Consider the following 14,144-nt stretch of genomic DNA (forward strand, 5'->3'; position numbering starts at 1 on the left):
AGAGCAATCCGCTTAGCGGATGTGGAGCACTCAGCTATTGCCGAACACGTTTGGGCCACCCACCATGACATTGACCCACACCGCGATGTCATGATTGTGGATAAGTCCTGCCATTATCGGCGACGTGCCTGGTTGAGTCGTTAAACATCAAATGCTCCAATACCTCAGTGAACAGGAACAGTGGTTGTCAAGTCCACCCTATCACCGAAACAGCAATGCCGTCCATTGACAAACGCTGGCCACGTCCACATACATCACAGCCACAGGCTTCAACATCCAACTATTAATCACGCACTTCACATACAAGATTGGCAGTACACGCCCTCATGCTCCATTCTAACTGTCAGTTTAACTGAAGAAGGTTGACTAAACAACTGAAAACTTTTATTTGTATGTATCTAATCTAATGTATGTATATTTCCTATTATTAAACTTGTCACAATCTATATTTTTGTATTTGTTTTGCTCTGAGCAACTAATTTAATAATAATAATGAATCCAGAGCGCACAAGCCTCTTTAATCATATGAATAAGTCTGTCAGTGAATATTCCTTAATGTTCAAAAAATAAAATGATATATAAACACAACTTACACTATATATATATATTACTTATTGGATATTGTATACCCAATTATTTTTTTGAAAAAAATAAAAAAAAAAGCATCACACCATTAAAGTTAATTACAAGGCTCACTGAACTCGGATGCGATTCTCTCAGACTGGAAAAGTGCCAAGGTATCATCAATCCATAAAGGTGATTCCAAGAACAAAGCAGATAACTACAGACCACTCAGTATGACTTCAGTGGCACAGAAAATCATGACGAAAATTATTAAGAATGCAACACACAATCATATAGATGACAGCACAGTTTTAGAATGAGAAAATCTTGCTAATCCTCAAACCATAATCACAATATTATTCACGAACTGAGTTATAGGAAATAATTTAGATATTATTTGAACTTTAGTAAAACAATTGACTTCTGCTATACATAAGCTGCAAAGGATTTAATTAATGATTACTCTTCAGAATGGGCCTAAGATTAGAATTAGAATCAGTGCTGGACTGGTTTTTGGTTATGATTTTCTAAAATGATATTGACAAAAGAATATAGAGGATTATGCCAAATTTTTTAGATGATGTGAGTTTTAGGAGGATAGTACATGGTGTGCCAAGCAATACTCATTCAGAATAACTGAACATATTTTGAGGGGTTGAATTTAAGCAGAGGAAGAAAGGGGAGTTATGATCCAGACAGACATTAAGGGCTATACTAGACGAGCACTCGAAATACGGTGTCAGCGACGCCTTCCAATGCCCAGTTTTACAGGAAGCAGAGGGTAAAGGCATGCAAACTAGACGAGCACTTCGAACGGCACATAAGCCGGTGTAAAACGCCTGCCAACGCCTTTGGATGTGTTACAAGCGTGCACGCCTTGGCGTTTGCATAGCTTGAGGAAACATTCTCCCCATGCATGGGGTGGGTGGCCTTAATTGGTTTGTTTATTATATGTTGGGGAAGATGATGTTTGACACAGGAGTTTATCTGTGAGGTGGAAAGGAGGCCTCCCTTGTACAACACGTCATTAAAAGACTACTCCAGCAAAGAAATAAAGGCAAAGTGTTGTATTGAAATTGGAAAAGAAATGTTACCAAACTGGGATGAACTATGTAATGATGAGAAGAATCAAAAAGCTCAGTTCTGAACCTTATATTTATTGTAAATATTACTTCTATTTTAGTACTGTTTCATTAGTTAATGAAATACAAGCACTTGCAGAGACAATTGATTGGTAGATTCTGGGTTATCTGTGTAAGGAATCATGAATGTAGATAATTTAAGTCTATAAAGAACATTATTATTATTAAATAAGATGAAAACAGTAAACCTGAAAGCTTCTAAAGAATACGCACCTTATTATTATTAAAAAAGATGAAAACAGTAATCAGAAAACTGCTAAAGAATATCTACTGCAACAGTACAGCTAATGTTGGCGTTAACATATAAGAATCATGTGGGTCTCTGTCTTCTTCCAAAACAAATTTTGAAAATCTTTCGTTTCAAACATAACTTTGGTGTCTTTCTTTTTTGAAAAGTATTGTGAAATCAATGCAAAGCACGCAGTAGGCCACAAAGTACAGAGTCGTTGCCAGCCTGATACAGGAAAAAAAACTATATATAATAATAATAATAAAATAATGCAACGCAACTGTTTCTTGGCATAAAAAACATGACCAAAGAATTGCAAAGGACTGTCTTTGAAAAACGAAAAGATCGTCCTTCGTATCTTCAATGTGTATTGCATCTACTAATACAAAATCCAGGAAATTCATCCACTGGAAGCCACACTGGAAATTGGAAAAACTGGTGTAAATCTGATGACACTGCAATGTGCATTTGATAAAAAAAAAAAAAAAAAAAAGAAAGAAAGAAAAGTTTGTTTTATTGTAACTGTTTCATCAATTATTTTCACTCTGCAGAGTGAAAATAGAAGTTTGTTCATGAATGTACATAATTTAAGTTAATAAAAAACCTTATTATAATTAAATATGATGAAAACTGTAATCAGAAAACTGCTGAAGAATATTCACTGCAAATAATGTCGGCATTAACGAAAAAGAATCACGTGCGTTCCCTGTCGCCTTCCAAAATGAATTTTGAAAACCTTTCGTTAACTTCGGTATCTTTCCTTTTTGGAAAGTAGCGTGAAAGCACGCAGTAAGCCACAAGTACAGAGTTGTTGCTAGCGTGATACAGGGAAAAAAATAAAAATAATAAATAAATGCATGCAACTGTTTCTTGGCATAAAAAACATGACTGAAACAATTGCAATGGATTGTTTTTGAAAAACGAAAAGATCGTACTTCCTTTTCTTCAATGTGTATTGCGTCTACTAACACAATATCAAGGAAATTCATTAATTGGAAGCCACACTGGGAATAGGAAAATCTGATAACACTGCAATGAGAATTTAATAAAAAAAAAAAATAAAAAAAAAGTTTGCTTTATTGTAATTGCAAATATGGATCAATATCAGTACAGCACCTTTTCTCGATGTATGATCCGATCTAATGAAATTTCAAGAAAACGCTTCTATTGACAGCTGCATTACAAACTTTGAAAATTGGTCTCTTCGCATGGACATTTGTAAAATCAAACAACACTAATCCTTTATTGCACAGAAGGTACTCCCCGTTACAGTGTGGGTAGTGGTGGAAAGACTAGAACATAGGTGTTTTATTCTGAGCAGTCCTGTGCAGTAAAACCAAACAGGAAGTTAGCCTTTATGTTACCGAAAGTAATTCTGTAAGACAGTGAGTCTTACAAATACCTTAATCTCTGAATAACAATAGCGGGTAGAAATAAAATAATTTTACAAACAAAGAAAACAACATTTCAGAAATATTTAAATTACTGGGAGTTAGCCTGTTGGTACAGCACAAAAAGCATAGATGCAAACATCGGTATTGATTTCTGCATCATGGTATCAAATTTTGCGTTTTTTTTTCACTAATTATCATTCATTAGAAGTTCATAAAAACTCTGTATTGACATTCTGTAAATTAAAATAAAAATAAAAATTCTCGGGAGACTTCTTGTGTGTTTCTAATATATAATATAAAACTTTTTCTTTTTTTTTAATCTATTTGAATTTTCTGGATGAAAATCATCGTTTTCTCTTTCTACTCGCAATCAACACTACATAAAAGCGCAATATGTCCAACTTGAACAACATCCATCTTGAAAATGGGAACAGAAAAAGTGAGTCCCTGGTGATATCCAATGAAATGTTAGAAGCACCCCGTCTAGTTTGAAACGATCTGACTTAGAAGCGCCATGTGTAGTATGCTGTTTTGGAGGCATTTATGACGCTGCTTATGCTTGCGCTTCAAGCGCTCGTCTAGTATAGCCCTAAGTTCTCTATACAGCACAGACAGGTAGAGAAGGACCCACACTCAGAAAAGAAGAATGGGTAGCAGTAACCCCAGAGTAATGTACCAAACTGTGCGGTACTACACTCAGGGTAGTGGAGAACAAAAAAGACCTGGGGATATTTGTGCAACAGATATGAAGCTTTCTGAGCAGAAATATTTCATTGGTGATATCCAATGAAATGTTAGAAGCGCCCCGTCTAGTTTGAAACGATCTGATGTTAGGAGCCCCATGTGTAGTTCGCTGTTTTGGAGGCATTCACGATGCTAGCTTATGCTTGCGCTTCAAGCGCTCGTCTAGTATAGCCCTAAGTTCTCTATACAGCCCAGACAGGTAGAGAAGGACCCACGCTCAGAAAAGAAGAATGGGTAGCAGTAACCCCAGAGTAATGTACCAAACTGTGCAGTACTACACTCAGGGTAGTGGAGAACAAAAAAGACCTGGGGATATTTGTGCAACAGATATTAAGCTTTCTGAGCAGTGCAGACAGGATGCCAGAACGGCTCATGAGGTCTTGTCAATGATATACAGGAATTTTGCTAGCAGAGTTAAGGAGGTGATTATCCCTTTGTATAAGGCAATGGTTAGGCCACACCGTGAGTATTGCATATAGGTCTGGAGGAGGCCTCATTTTAGGAAGGACGAGTACAGAGAAGGGCAATGAGATTGTTGAGGGGAACAAAGGGTTGCTCTTACCAGGAGAGGCTTAAGTTCTGCAGAATTTAAGAGTGTCCACATGAGGAAATACTTCAAATATGTAGGCTACAGAGCTTTGGTAACTAGGTATGTAGATTGGATCTGATCAAGGAGTGTAACAAACAACATAAGCACAAAAGTTTTTGAGAGAGGATAGGAAAGTGATAAAAGGTGGCATTTTCATGGTATTAAATGATGGTAGAATTAGGAGCCATAAATTTGAATTAAGAGAGAAAAGTTATAGACTTGACTGTAGGAACTTTTCCTTTAGCCAGCAGGTTGTTAATTACTGGAATAAGTTACCTTTATGGTTAGCAAAGCCAATAATTTGGAAGAAATTCAGAGATCAGTTGTATTACTACCTACAGTTTCTTTCCTTCCTTCTTTTCTCTCTTTTTTTTTTTTTTTTGTTAGTGCTGCAAAGGGAACATGGTTTCCTTACATCACACGGCTAATCCTAATACTTCCCTATGGGATAAACCTTTCTATATTGTTTTCATATACAGACTTGCTCATCAGGAGCAATGAATTTCAAAGCTTAACTGTTGGTATGAGTTACAGTGTAGTATAAAGTAATTTTTTTATGTGAACTTGGTGGGCAATCTGTACTTTTTTCCTCGAGAAATTCATAATGCACTGAATAGTTAAGTTATTAATTCTTTAATAGTTAATTTCAGAATTCAGAATTCTAAAAAGAAATAAAGAAATTAGTATAATAACATTAAGAATATATACTCACTGACTATTTAAATTTATAATATGGAAGTACATACCGAGCTACTAATTATTTCATTTTATAAGGATGCCACGATACATCTCTAACGCATCCCCTGTGGCCATGCAATGTTGATTCAATTTTACCAGTCAAAACATCATAAACTGTAGAAAAATAAAAAATAAGAATGATTTTATATGGATAAAAGTTAAATACTAATATAATAATAATACATATATATTTTTCACACCAATAAAGAGATACTGGTCAAAGTTTAGACTTAAAAGAATGACAGATGAACTGATGGGACTAGAGACATAAAAGAAAATGCAGGGGTTAATTATAAATTATCAGTGGACACACAAACATACAGTAAGTATAAACTAGTCTACACTCATGGCAGTTAGAGTAAGAAAAATCTTTGACTAGTAATGCAAAGAAACATAGCAGTTCCTTGCAAGTGTAAACACTACAAGGAAAGGAATGAACCATATTGGTCACTTGAATGGCATAAGTGAATAGATATTTTGCATTTACATTCACCAGTGAAGAAATGTTTAGGGCTGGACACAACAGAAATATACCAACTGATGTTGTCATAAGGAAAAAAGTGGAAAGAAACTGTTTGGGCTTGAAGTAAATAAGGCACATGGAAGTGATGGAATATATCATTAAGGGAAGATCTTGTTTGACCAGCCTGATTGGGTAACATGATGTAGTAACAAAGGAATTGGATGTAAAAAAATAATTTTGACATCATATACTTGGATTTCAGAGAGCTTTTGATACTGTTTCATATGATATGAAAGACTCTAGTATACAGATAGCAGTAGTGTGGCAAGCTATTCAATTATTCAATATAGATAAAGATATGAGTGAGTGGCAGAGGGAAGACTAGTTAATAATGGGCAATCTCCTCTTGGACTAATGTTATTAGTGGAGTCTCTCAGAAATGAGTGCTGGATGCTTTACTGTTTTCAATATTTATTAGCAATATTGATGAAGACATATAAAGTTTAATGTCAAAGTCTGCAGATGATACTAAGGTTGGTAAGTGGTTATTGACAGAAATTAGAGTAAGTATGATGGCGCAACAAAACCTAATAAACTTAGCCAGATGGGAAGAGAAGTGCCAACTGAGGTTAAACATTGAAAAATGCAAGTACTGCATATGGGAAACAGAAGTAATAATTCAAGAATAACATACCGATTGATATGTTATTTTGGGCTTACAGGTCAGGCTACAATTTAAACAAAGATCAATGGTGGAATTGGATTTAAACCGAGACACTGAACTTCTTGTAAGGATTCAAAGGCAAGTGATTGATCATGTAACAATTGGAAAGGGAAGTCCACATCAGAGGATATTGTGAAGATATGTGATTGGAAACTAGGCATCTTGGGGAACTTGGAGTGTGGTATATAAGGCATTGGAGGAGAGGGGGGGGATGAGTGGGAGGAGAAGAGCAGCAAAGCAAAAGGCTCAAGCTAATGGGAGTGCTGTGGCTCAGGGGAGCAGTTGTCCTCTGAATCACACCCTTTTAAAATGCACTGCTTGTTTAATGTTTGTGGAGCAATCAGGTACGGGATATGATATTGCCAAGGGGAATGTCTTTGTGAGCGCGCAATGTAAGGAGTGTGAGGAAATCAGGTGACAACTCAGTGTTGTTATGGGCCTATGTGAGAGTTTGAAGGACAGGGTGGATGCCCTCGAAGGATCCAAATTGAGGGACCCATCAAGCTTTCACATGCTTACATCAACACAAGAGCATGCACTTGATCATCACGCAACACAGCAGCAACTCCCAACGCAGAATGTGTTGGTCTCACAGGAACTAGTAGTTGTCGGTGACTCTATTGTCAGAAAAAAGGGGGAACATATTGTGTAAAAAGGATAGGTGGAACAGAACCTGGGTATGTCTTCCAGGGAAAAAGTTTGATGACGTTGTAGAGTAGATATCATCATTTAAGGGCACAAAAGGTGATATTGTTGTACATGTTGGCACTAATGATATTAAGAGTAGGAGACCGGCAGAATTACTTAACAAGTACAGGTCACTGTTGAAAAAAAGCCATAAATTAGGGTTGAATTTGAAAGTTTCTGCAATTTAGCCCAGACACGATAGGAAAGAGTATATGATGAGAGCCTTGTTGATCAATTTGGCCCTGGAGAGACTGTGCAAGTCTCAAGGGGTAGAATTTTTCTCAGTCTGGTCTGTGCTTGTTAACAGGAGAGACTGAGTCTGCAGGGATGGGATTCACTTAAATAGAAAGTACGCAAGAATATTTCCTGATGTTACAGAGGCAGTGTTAGGTGGGTCAGAAAACTGCTAGCTTGGGGGGGTACACGGACTAATAGATTAACAGTAGCCGCTGGCAGAGGTGAAAGTGATTCTTGCCCTGCTTCTATTGGAATGAGCAGCAGCCTGGAAAACAAGATGCAGGATATTTCACACTGCTGGGAGTCACGGCGGTACAAGTAAACACATGGGTTGTGTTAGGGTAGCTAAGAATAGGAACAGGTGTATGTACACCAGTGCTAGGAGTTCGTAAATAAATTTGATGAATTTGAGGTATTGCTCAAAACATAAAAGGCAGATATTGTTGGGATATCAGAGACGCGGTTTCACACAGATATAAGGAATGAAGAACTGGAATTTGGGGAGTACAATGTGTACAGGAAGGATAGACAGGATAGGAAGGGTTATGCTATTAGTTAAGAAACACAAAATCCAAGGAAGTGCAGCCAGTCGCAATCGCTGGACAGTGCAGTGTTGAGTTAGTTTGGTGTGACATAAGCACTGGGAGATCAAAATTGGGAGTAGGAGTGTGTTATAGGACTAATGGCTCTGATGAGTATAATAAACTGTACAGGGAAATAGAATGGGCCAGTAAATCGGAGAGTATTATAATGGGGGATTTTAATTTCCTTGATATTGACTAGAATTTGTGGGTTGGTCACTCACACACACTAGCAAGGCTTTTGCGGATTTATTGGATGATTGTTTTCTAAATCAGCATGTCCCGGAGGCAGCTAGAGGGAGTAATACTCTTGATCTGATTATCAGTAGTGATTCTTCATTCATTAAGAATCTGCAGATAAAGGAACCACTAGGTGGCAGTGATCACAGTGTGCTGAAGTGGGATTTACTCAAAGAGGTAACTACCGTCAGGGGTAAAGGGAAGGGTTATTGCTTTCGTAAAGATGACTACAGAGGTCTGAGACAGTATTTAAATTCTATACGGTGGGACCAACTGATGATGTTACCAACAGCAAATTCAAAATGGAAAGCATTTAGAGAATTAATCTTGGAAGCTACATACCAACTAAGAAATATTGTTCAAGGTTTAGGCCTCAATGGATGTCAGATGAACTAATGAGATGTGGCAGAGAAGAAAAATGCATGGGATACATATAAATTAATGGGCGACATGGAAGCCTATGATAGTAAATAAATAAATAAATTTTCTGTTTATACTCCAGGACGACCCAACAGTCAGAGGAGTTCACAAGATAGATAGAATACAATACAAGAAACAGCACTGTATTCAGTAGTCACAGGCTTGAACCCCGGTCACTCAAGGCATGTGCACCCGCGCGCCTGACCACTAAGCTACGGCGGCCTTGAGTAAGCTTGTCTGTAACCAAGCTACAAAGGAAATTAGGCAGGAAAAGGCAGATTATGAGAAATCTTTGGCAAAGGATGCAAAGAAAAACAGCAAAGAGATTTTTATCTATGTAAACTTTAGAAATAAAGGGATAAATCAGATTGGTCCACTGGATATTGATGGTTCAACTGTTGATGATCCTGCTTAGGTGGCTAACAATCTAAATGAGTATTTTGCATGGAGTTATTCGGGGGGGGGGGGGGGGAATGCCAGAGGAGAATTAAACTCTGGCAGTGAGCTAGATGATTTTGTAATAACTGAGAGGAAAGTGGAGGAGAAATTGTTGAAGATAAACATAAAACAGGCACCTATCCAAACAGGGATCTATCCAGTTATATTAAACGAGGCAGCAAAGGTATTAGCAAACCCTTAGCCATAATTATGAGAGCTTCCTTGTACTCAGGGAAGGTACCCATGGACTAGAGATGTGCAAATGTGACCCCAATTCACAAAGGAGGATCAAAGGGCAACACAATTAATTATAGATCTGTTAGTTTAACTTCTGTTCCCGGAAAATTAATGGAGGCAATGGTTAAAGAAGTACTGCAGGATCATCTAGACAAGACTTCAGTTATAGCTCGGACACAGCATGGTTTTGTTAATGGGAAGTCTTGTCTGACCAATTTGATTGGATACTATGATGTGGTAACAAAGGAACTGGATGCAAGGAATAACTTTTATATCATATATTTGGATCTTAGAAAGGCTTTTGATACTGTTGCACATGGAAGACTGCTGCACAAATTGGAGCAATGTGGCATTGGAGGCAAATTGCTGCTATGGATAAAGGGATGGTTGAATGGGAGAACACAGAGTGGTAATCAATGGATACTGCTCTTCTAGGACTAATGTTATTAGTGGAGTCCCTCAGGGTTCAGTGTTGGGTCCATTGTTGTTTGCTGTATTTATAATTGATATTGGTATATCAGGCTTAATGTACAAGTTTGCTGACAATACAAAGGTTGGCAGGGTTGTTAAGGAAACTAATGACAGTACGCTGCTGCAACAGGATCTAGAAAAAGTTGAGCAGATGGGGTGAGAGGTGGCAAATGAAGTTTAACATTGACAAATGTAAAGTACTACATATGTCAAACAGCAACCCCAGAGTAATGTATAGATGTGTGGAAGTTTGCCTTTAGCCAGCAGGTGGTTTGAGTGGTGGAACAGACTTCCATCTTTTGTTGTGGAAGTTGGTAGCCTAAATAAATTTGAGGCTCAGCTGGACAGGTATTTGGAATGAAGGGGGGTGAAATTGCAGTGTTTTTTTTTTTGGCTGATGCTGCATAAGCTTGCTTTCTTGCATCATATGCCTCTACTAATGCTAATTGGAAAGTGAAGTCCACATCAGAGGATACTGTGAAGATATGTGATGCAATGCTTGGAAACTAGGTATCTTGGGGAACTTGGAGTGTGGTATAAGGCATTGGAGGAGAGGGGCTAGTGAGTGGAAGGAGAAGCATAATGAATGATGGTGGAATTTCTCATTAAGAGACAAAAACTATTAATAGGGTACATTAATAAACTATTTCAGAAACTAGTAAATATATTGGGAAGTTTACATTTGGGCAGCATTTTGTGGACTATTGATTTGCTGGATGATCAAAATTTACAATTTGACAAAAGTTAAATCCATGCCTTCTGGAAGTGGAAAGAGTATGAGGAGATATAAGAAAAAGAAATATGAAAAGAAAGTAAGGTTTGAAATTGCAAAATCATAGACAATCCAGCCAAAATTGCAGTAAGTTGAACAGATATTTTACATCCATTTTTAAAACTGGAAGAAGCATTTGAATTGGGGGTGGATGGCGGCAAGAGCAAGGATATTGGATTGTTATTATTTAGGAGCATTAGCAACTAAGGCCATATTGCTCTGGGGATATGTGGTGGTCATTCCCTGACCTTTCCGCATCTTGCATATTTGGTGACTCACAGACTCGAACCCCGGTCTAATCAAGAAGCATGTGCTATGCACTGCTGCTCCTGCCCACCTGGCTACGGAGGCGCAGGAATTGGATTGTGGTAAGATTAGTAATATAATGATCAGTGAGAAGCACTTATCAGTAGTGATGCACTGGGTAGCTGGTTATTACTTTGTATGCCTGGCCAAATTTTGCCAGGCAACTGAGTTTCACTACCTGGTGCCAGGTATTGGGCCCCTTCATACCTATTTGTTAAAAAAAAAAAAAAAAAAAAACCCCATATTCAAAGCATTGAATGTTTTTTTTTAATATATTAAAACATATTTTAAAATTAAAGAAACTCGTTACTTTTACTCGTTATGTTTGAATTAAAAAACATTTTACATAAAATTCATAACATTTTATTTTTATTTCATAACATTCTATTTCATTTAAAAGCAATAACATTTTTATTTAAATTATACAAAAAAAAACAGATGAAATTGTATCTAATTTTAATAAGTAAATTTAAAATAAAATAATTAAAGTTAAATAATGTGGGACTTAAATGGATGAAGAAACAATAGTTTTTCTGCATTTCTAGGAAGAAGTTTATTCCTCCGCTCTTTGTATGATTCCCACTTCACTAAACATCCTTTTTCTGGGTATGCTGCTTGGAGATGACGATAATGACAAGTAATGCTTAACCACTCTTGATAGTTCACGACAGATGGCTGCATTTTTTCCCCACCAAATTAAAGGATTTTCCTTATGAGGGATGTTGGGACACCTAAGATAATTTTCAAATTACATCTCTTCTGTAGAAGAAGAAGACCTATAACCATTATCACAAAACTCTTGTATTTACTTGTATTATATTAAATGAAATTTCATCTAAACAAGACCACATCTTGAATCTTATTGTCATTCTTTTCCCTTTATTTTGTAATCTCTCTTTGCTCATTGTCATATATATATTTTTTTCATTTTCAAATATTGGAGACAAACTTTTTATTTCTTCTATAATCCAAGTTGCATCACATACAGTTTATTTGATTTCACATTTCAAAATCTATCTTTTAAAGATCTGAACAATTCCTTTTTCATAGTTAGTGCCTTCATCATTCTGTTGTTTGCAGAGGAAATACTCCAGTGCTGATTAATTTGGACTCACCATTGAAATGAGCTTCCTTCAAACTGGCCTCAAGTGTGACACTGAAAAATTGTTAGCAATTAAATTGGGTATGTCGTGATCTGAGGAATATAATGTGGTGGCATGCTTTTGTTCCAAAATTTTCTTCAACACATACGTCAAATTTCATCTCGCTATCCTGTTATGTATTAATTTGTGTCACAGCAGTGAAAGCTTGATTTCTATCTCTTTCAGCCTCATACAAGCTACTTGTGAGTGATTAAATGAGTGATGATATTGTGGCACTTAGGCATTAAGATCTGAAATCTTTTTTTGGGAAAATATATAATGAAGATGTACCAATTGTAGAGCATGGATGATGCAAGGCTCATTTATCAAATTATTAATATTTGCTCAATTTATTGTGTGATGTGCATTATCTCAAAGCAGTAGATGTGTACTGTTTTCAACATTTAAGTTCCGGAGTTGTAAAATTTCTTTTAATGCACTGAGTTGAGCTGATTTTGATTTTACTGGCACAAAAATGACTATGGTTCTTTTAATGCATTAACAATGGCAATACCTGTATAGCTTCCAGGAAAATTCCAGGCATTCATAACACATATTCTTAAATTTTTCAGTAATCCAATTTCCATTAAGGCTTAAAAAAACTTTTGTTAGTTTCTGTACAGGTCCATATGTCAGATGTTTGAATTAAAAAATTCAGAGATCAAGTTCATTTGCAATTTTTCAATGTCAGTGAAATGCTAAATTTCTGAACATTTATTGTAAATACTTGAATAATATTATCTGAAAAATATTTTCTTGATGGTATTTGGTACAGAGGTTCCAATAATTTTAAAAGATTAATAAATCCATCGTTCTCAACTATATTAAAAGGCTGGTTGTCCTGAGCCATCATTTTGCCAATTTTGTAGTGAATATCACTTGTCTTAGGATTACACGACTCTGCATGGCTTTCGATGTTTGTAAACCAATAGCTGTTTTTAACTTAGTTTCTTAAGCTGCTTTCAGAAATGTTATTCATTTTTTTTTAATCACATTGTTTTTTCACAAATCACTTAAGTTGATGTTATGAGTTGTATTACTGAATGTATTAAGTTAGGAATAAATGATCTGTTCCTTGACTCTGAGAACTCCATGCAGCAGTGTTTATCAGCGTGAGCTCAGTTTATTTTTAAGGTTATTGTGTCACACTCGTGTTGAAAAGTGAGTAAAATGTCTTTATGGAAGTGTTTGACCAATCCAAACAGATTCTGTTATATTTGTGGCAAAGATATTATTACAGAATTAGTAAAAAATGTGTATTGTGTTTATTTTTAAGTGAAACTCTGTGACCAAGATAAACAACAGTCTCCACACAGTGTTTGGCAAACTTGTGTTGACGCATTTAGATTGCAGAAAGATGGTAAAACGGCTATGCCAGGGGTGGGCAACCCGTGGCCTTTGTCACACAAAGATGAAATAAAATCATTAAATAATCCTACTACTTTTAAACTAATATTTTTTAAAATTAAATATTCAAAACGTTTTAATAATAAAAAGTTTTATATATTTTTTTCACAATATAGAAACATTATTCAGATAATTAAAAAAGGAAAATACAAATTTTTTGATCTAAAAAGTAAAATATATCATGTTTAACTTTTTCTATTTATTTAAAAATTATTTTTATGTACCACAAATGATAAAAAATGAAAACTTTTTAATAAAAGAAAAATTCTAATCCTCTGTTAAGTTTGTTAAAATAAAAAAAATATTTTAACAGAATTAATAATTTGACGGAAATAGTTTATTTTAAAATTTAAATTGTGACATTGGGATTTTTTATCTGTTGCTTTTATGTTCATATTTGTAACTGTGAATATTTTGACAACCGTATGTATTCTTGTTTTGAATTTTGTAATACTGTAATTTCTTACGTTTGATTTCACAATTGCTTAATTTTTAGATTGCCCATCTTGTCCAAAAAAGTTAAAAGGAAGTTGAATGAAGAAAACAGAACATGTAAAGAAGACTGGAAGATGCAGTATTTTCTTATTTCTGTGAAAGACAAAATGGTTTGTTTGATATG

The 14,144-nt window shown here is 35.8% G+C and overlaps 1 protein-coding gene across 2 annotated transcripts in view; it reads right to left on the reverse strand.

Annotated features, from left to right (window-relative positions):
- Window positions 1-14,144, reverse strand: part of LOC150079077 (DDB1- and CUL4-associated factor 11) — a 446,028-nt gene that overhangs the window by 26,249 nt on the left and 405,635 nt on the right. For both annotated transcript variants that reach the window (XM_090383756.1, XM_090383757.1), the window contains one exon: window positions 5,409-5,514. In XM_090383756.1, coding sequence (XP_090239882.1) covers window positions 5,420-5,514 — 95 coding nt within the window. In that variant the 3' untranslated portion in view covers window positions 5,409-5,419. The remainder of the gene's footprint in view (window positions 1-5,408; window positions 5,515-14,144) is intronic.

This window comes from Mastigoproctus giganteus, chromosome 10, assembly GCF_048544385.1.
Source record: "Mastigoproctus giganteus isolate SK-2022 chromosome 10, ASM4854438v1, whole genome shotgun sequence".
In the NCBI taxonomy this organism is placed as follows: Eukaryota; Metazoa; Arthropoda; class Arachnida; order Uropygi; family Thelyphonidae; genus Mastigoproctus; species Mastigoproctus giganteus.